This window comes from Melospiza melodia, unplaced genomic scaffold (assembly GCF_035770615.1).
Source record: "Melospiza melodia melodia isolate bMelMel2 unplaced genomic scaffold, bMelMel2.pri scaffold_34, whole genome shotgun sequence".
Taxonomy (NCBI): Eukaryota; Metazoa; Chordata; class Aves; order Passeriformes; family Passerellidae; genus Melospiza; species Melospiza melodia.
The window spans coordinates 6983929-6989858 of record NW_026948659.1 but is presented as its reverse complement, the minus strand read 5'-3'; the positions used below and the strand labels follow the sequence as shown (position 1 = coordinate 6989858).

The 5930-nt window shown below is 53.4% G+C and overlaps 1 protein-coding gene across 1 annotated transcript; it reads left to right on the top strand.

The window, feature by feature from the left end:
* Positions 1–2117: 2117 nt before the first annotated feature.
* LOC134434257 (olfactory receptor 14C36-like) lies at positions 2118–5418 on the top strand (the record flags this gene model as incomplete). The annotated part of the gene is made up of 2 exons (XM_063182938.1): positions 2118–2891; positions 5410–5418. Coding segments are annotated over 2 exons (783 nt in total), but the record flags the coding sequence as incomplete, so codon positions are not given.
* Positions 5419–5930: the final 512 nt, after the last annotated feature.

Sequence of the window (5930 nt, the reverse complement as noted above, 5' to 3'; positions counted from 1 at the left end):
TCAAGAAACTTCACACTTTCAATTTAAGTTTGAGTTCTTAAGAAGTTTTTTGAGCTCTCTCTCAGGGACTGAGTCTGATGTAAACAACACCAAAGCCCCAGAGGCTCATTAATGTCCTTGTGCTGTGTCTGTGCTGCTGAGTTGGGCTGGCCTCCTGGCCCAGAGGCAGCTCCTGGCAAACCAAGAAGAGCCTCATAAAGACATTTCTCCTGAGGAGCAGTTCCTCTCCCAGCCCAGCAGGGCTGGGGCACTGCCTGCAGCCACCCTGGGCACAGCACAGAAGCACAGAGAGCTTCAATCAGTCAGGGCTGGGAAGGTGCTGAGAAGTGCCTGGGGCACAATCACTGCCAGCCCTTGGCACAGGAACCTCTGGCTGCAGGACAAGGCAGCTGCAGCTCCTGGAGCCATCTCCAAAAGCTGGAACATCCCAATGCCTAACGAATCTGTGAGTAAATCTCTGAATATTTCTGGGACTGGGGAGGTGATATGCTCATGAAGCTTTGACATGCTGAGGAATGCTGGTCAGTCATAAAATATTTCCAATACAAGGATTTCATTGAAAATTAGGACATTTCCAAAGACTTTGTATTCCGTTTCCTAATATTGGAGAATGGCAGGCAGCGGGGGGGGGGGATTAACATTAAAGATTGATTATGAATTATTAATTATGAAATTTTAAAAGTTCCTGAGACATTGGAACTGTTAGTTTAGTGTTCTGTAGCTTCACAGGAGATCCCTAATGTACTTTCAGCCACTCTGCCCATGGACAGCACCAGCATCATCTTTGCTGGACCCATCAGGCTCAGTCTGAGCTGTCCTTTCTCCCACCTGCAAACAGAACCTGCCCCAGCCAGTGCCCTGCAAACAGGCAGGGTTCTGTAGGGCCAAGGAGAGGGCACAGGGAATTGGGGTCTGTGAGTTCTGTCAGGGAGAGATCAGGCACAGGGAAACACCTGCAGGAGGGAAACCTCCAGGAAGCAGAGAGAAGATCAGGCAATGAGAGAAAACAAAACCCAGCAATGCTGTGGCAGGGAGAGTTTGGAGATGCCCACAGGATCCCCTCCAGTGCAGCCCCTCCCTCTGAACAAGCCCCCTCCCTCCTGTGCCCCAGCCCAGCCTCTGCCCTCAGGGCCGGGGCTCCAAGGTGTGCAGCCCCTCCTGTGCAGGCAGAGCTGCAGCAGAGCCATGGGTCAGCTCTGCAGCCCCGGGCCCAGTTCCCCCTGCAGAGTACAGGGCTGGGAGCAGCTGCCTGGCCCTGGGGGCTCTGGAGTGGGCACAGCTGGCTCAGAGTGACGCTGTCCCCAGTGCCCGGCTCTGGGCAATGCTTTCAGGGCAGCCAGGGAAGGAGCTGCATCTCCCTTAATCCAATGCCAGCATAAGGACACTTGGAAGTCTCTGAGATTTCAGTCCAAGCTTGGAGCTTCAATCCAGGGTGCAAACCTGTCCTAGAGCATCTCTGAGTGATAAGATTGATGGCGAAAGGCAGAGGTTTTCTGACACTGAAAATGCTGCTGGGTTGGTGAAATGAGCAACGTTGAGTCCTTGGCTACAAATGGGGAGCTCAGCTGTGGTGCATCCATCTCTTTTCAGCAGTAACTGGTGACATTTTAGGGAAAACGTGGGAAGATGATCACTCTCCACATGAGAAAGGTTAAAGCCCAGAGAAACTCCGAATAGGTCAGAATGAGAGACCATCTCCCCTCACTCTCCTCTCATTACTTTGTCTCACAGAACTTGCTCTGTTCTCCCTGAGTGCAGAAAAAATGTAGAGGGTTTCTGATATCCAAGAATATTAGGAGACAAATGGGGAGAGCTGAAAATAAAAATCTCAGAACTCTTAAACAAAGAAACAAAGTAATGATTTTAATTAATAATTAAAATAATCCGTGTGTGTTACAGAGGAGGCTGTATGGGAAATGGCTTTAATTTTGGTTACAAATATCTTCTCTAAAACTTCAATGTCCTTTTCTCCATTAAGAGATCCCCATCTGTAGCCACGGCAAATGTCCAACCGCAGCTCCATCAGGCATTTCCTCCTGCTGGCATTGGCAGACACGCGGCAGCTGCAGCTCCTGCACTTCTGCCTCTTGCTGGGCATCTCCCTGGCTGCCCTCCTGGGCAACGGCCTCATCATCAGCGCCGTAGCCTGCGGCCACCACCTGCACACGCCCATGTTCTTCTTCCTGCTCAACCTGGCCCTCAGCGACCTGGGCTCCATCTGCACCACTGTCCCCAAAGCCATGCACAATTCCCTCTGGGACACCAGCACCATCTCCTTCTCAGGATGTGCTGCACAGGTATTTCTGGTTTTCTTCTTTGTCACAGCAGAATTTTCCCTCCTGACCATCATGTGCTATGACCGCTACGTGTCCATCTGCAAACCCCTGCACTATGGGACCCTCCTGGGCAGCAGACCTTGTGCCAACATGGCAGCAGCTGCCTGGGCCAGTGCCTTTCTCAATGCTCTGCTGCACACAGCGAATACATTTTCCCTGCCCCTGTGCCACGGCAATGCCCTGGGCCAGTTCTTCTGTGAAATCCCTCAGATCCTCAAGCTCTCCTGCTCCAAATCTTATCTCAGGGAACTTGGGCTCATTGTGGTTAGTGCATCTTTAGGTTTTGGTTGTTTTGTGTTCATTGTTTTCTCCTATGTGCAGATCTTCAGGGCTGTGCTGAGGATCCCCTCTGAGCAGGGACGGCACAAAGCCTTTTCCACCTGCCTGCCTCACCTGGCCGTGGTCTCCCTGTTCCTCAGCACTGCCACATTTGCCTACCTGAAGCCCCCCTCCATCTCCTCCCCATCCCTGGATCTGGCCCTGTCAGTTCTGTACTCAGTGGTGCCTCCAGCCCTGAACCCCCTCATCTACAGCCTGAGGAACCAAGAGCTCAAGGCTGCAGTGTGGAGACTAACGACTGGATGGTTTCAGAAGCACTAAACTGCTGGCCAGTTTCTACAAATCACTTGCAATAAAAGCAAACTTCAATACTTTGTGTAAGTTTCATTTTGGAAGTTCTTTATCTTTGCTTTAAATTTTAAATATTTTCTACAAAGTGATGTCTTTGTTTGTGCCAAGTTGGTGTTGCCAGTGCTGCTGCCGTGGCCCTGCCCCACTGCCCTGGTGGCCCTGGTGTTACTGCAGGGCCTGAGTGCTCTCGGGGCCAGGCACAGCCCTGGGGGTGGCAGTGCCGGGGCTGCAGCAGGGACAGGCCATGGGCACTGCTGGGGCAGCGCTGACGCCTCAGCCCAGGGCCTGGGGGCTCCAGGCTCCTTGCCCAGGCTCTCTCAAGAACATGCCCAGGCCAATGCTCAGCACAGAAAAGCCCCGTGAGCAGCCCCAGGCTGGCCGTGGGCAGGCTGGGGGCAAACAGCATGGCTGGGGCTCTGCAAGGGCCCTGGGGCAGACGGGAAGGAGCAGCAGAGCAGGGGCTGATCCATCCCCAGTGTGCTGCACAGCCCAGGGCAGCGTCCCAGAGAGTCCTGATGGAGCTGCCAACAACATCCCCCCTCGGCACTGCTAGCCTCAAGCCCTAGCCTCATTTTCTTTCTTCCCTTTGTTTGCTTTCTTTCCTCTCTACTGCCCCAAATCTCTTCCAATTGCGCACTGCTGTCCCCTCCCCTGCAAACAGCCCATCCCTGTTTGCGCTTTCCTCTCTGGCCCCACTCCCCATTGCAGTTCCTGACTTGGCACCATGGGAACGTCCCTTGGGCAGCAGGATCATCCTACAAGTGCTGCAGGAATTGTCTGCAGGCTCCTGCAGTGCCTGGTGCTGCTCCCTTGCCAGAGGCACCACAGGCCAGGGGGGGCACATCTGGGCTGCTGTGTCTGGCTCTGGGGCTCCCTGTTCTGGGCACTGAGGAGGGGCTGCAGAGGCTCTGCAGCACTGACAGGATGGGCTTTGGGGCTGGCAGGAGACGCTGAGGGACCTGGGCTGCTGGAACTTCTGAAGAGGAGGCCCAGGGCTCCTCCTGCAACGTCTGCAAGGGTGGTTCCAGAGAGTCACAGAATCAGCAAGGTTGGAAAAGACCTTGGAGATCATCAAGTCCAACCTCTGCCCTGACACCACCTTGTCTCCCTGAGCCTCCTCTTCTCCAGTATAAACAACCCCAGCTCCCTCAGCAGCTCCTCACAGGACTTGAGTTCCCGACCCCTCCCCAGCCTTGTTGCCCTTCTCTGGACACACTCCAGCCCCTCCATGGCCTTCCTAAATTGGGGGCCCAGAACTGGACACAGCACTCGAGGTGTGGCCTCACCAGTGCCGAGTGCAGGGGAAGAATCACTGCCCTGCTCCTGCTGGCCACACCATTCCTGATCCATAGGAGTCCCAGGGGTTGGATGGGGAAATGATGGGGAGGGGGTAGGGACAAAGTGTGATTGATTTTCAGCCATGAAGGGTCTTAATTTTCATATCTCTTCAGACTGCATGAGGAGGGGCTGGAGATCAGTATGAACTGGGGATTGCTGATATCAATTTATAAACAGGAAAAGAAAACTAAACAGGACAAAACAATTCTCTCTTCATTGTTTTCAATATAGTGGAATCACTTTGAATACACTTCTGAAATCTGTCTAATTGACCACAGAAGAACTGAAGATTTGAATTATTCCCATGGGCTTGTCTTGTTTGGGTGTTTTGAAAAAATATTTATGAGCATTTTTCACTGAATTCCTGAACTGAAGAGCTCAACAAAGAAGAGGCCTCTGGAAAAGTAAAGTTCATCACCAACCTCCACGGTGCTGAGGATCCATCCTGATCAGAGCAGGGATGAGCAGAAATGGGCACTGCTTTTTGGCTGCCCCAGCTTTGGGATGGGCCCTGGGCCTGGAGCAGGAGCAGCTCTTGGGGGCCCCAAGGCCGGGGCTCTTGTGCTGCCCTGAGCAGATGGGATGGCAGCAGGGGCTGCAGAGCTCTCAGCATGTCCTGCAGAGGAGAGCAGGGCACCCAGGGATCCTCCTTTCGCTTGGCCAGCCACGTTCCCCCATGCTGGGGCTAAGTCCTGTGGCAGCTGCAGCTGCTGCTGTGCCCTTGCCAGGGCCTGAGCCCGTGGGGCAGTGCCCAGAGCAGCCTGGCCTGAGCAGAGCTGTGGGGCCAGAGCCGGCTGGGCTGGGCTGGGGAGAGGCCCTTGGTGCTGCCCAGAGCTCAGGGCAGCTGGCAGAGCTTGCAGGGAGCTGTTCTGGGCTCAGAGAGCCTGGCCCAGAAACCATCAGTGTCCATCTCAGCCTGGCTGAGTGTGCAGGGGCCAAGAAGAGCAGCCCAGGGTCTGCACGTTCTCTGGGTGGGAGCTGAGCTTGGGAGCCCTTGAGCCCTGCCAAGTGCTGGGGTTGCACCTCCAGCTCCAGAGGAGATGGGACAGATGGGAACAGAGACAAATCATTCCTGCTGGATTCTTTCTTGTGTCTGCTTATACAGGTGACCTGAATCCATACATAGAGGAGGTGTTTTGTGTCAGATAACACTGCAGAGTGTTAGGTAGAGTAAGAAGAATAATATTATTTAGTGAAAATAATGTTTCGTGCAAAATACACAATGGGAAGAAAAAGACACATATGATCAGATCATCTGAGTTTTTCAGAGGAGGAGAGACATTTATTGATGTTCCAGTAGTTAAACATGTTCAAATTCTTTCCTCAGGGCTTCCTTGAGATTAGAGGTGACCACCAGAGGCCAAGGCCAACCAGAGCTCTCTTTCCTGGCAGCTTCTGCCTGGGAGAACCCTTGCAGATAGGGAATGTTTTAGGGGGATTATCAGTTTTGTCCTTGGGCACCTGGAAAGAGAGATGGTTCTTTTCCATAGGAAGGAAAGCACAGAGCCCCAGTTCTTCAAGAACTGATGAGAATCAGCCCCTGGTATTTCAAGATCAGCTGGACCTGTCCAGTGGCCCCTGGGAGGCCAAACCAGCCAGACCTGTTCCATCTCCCCTTGGTTCCAT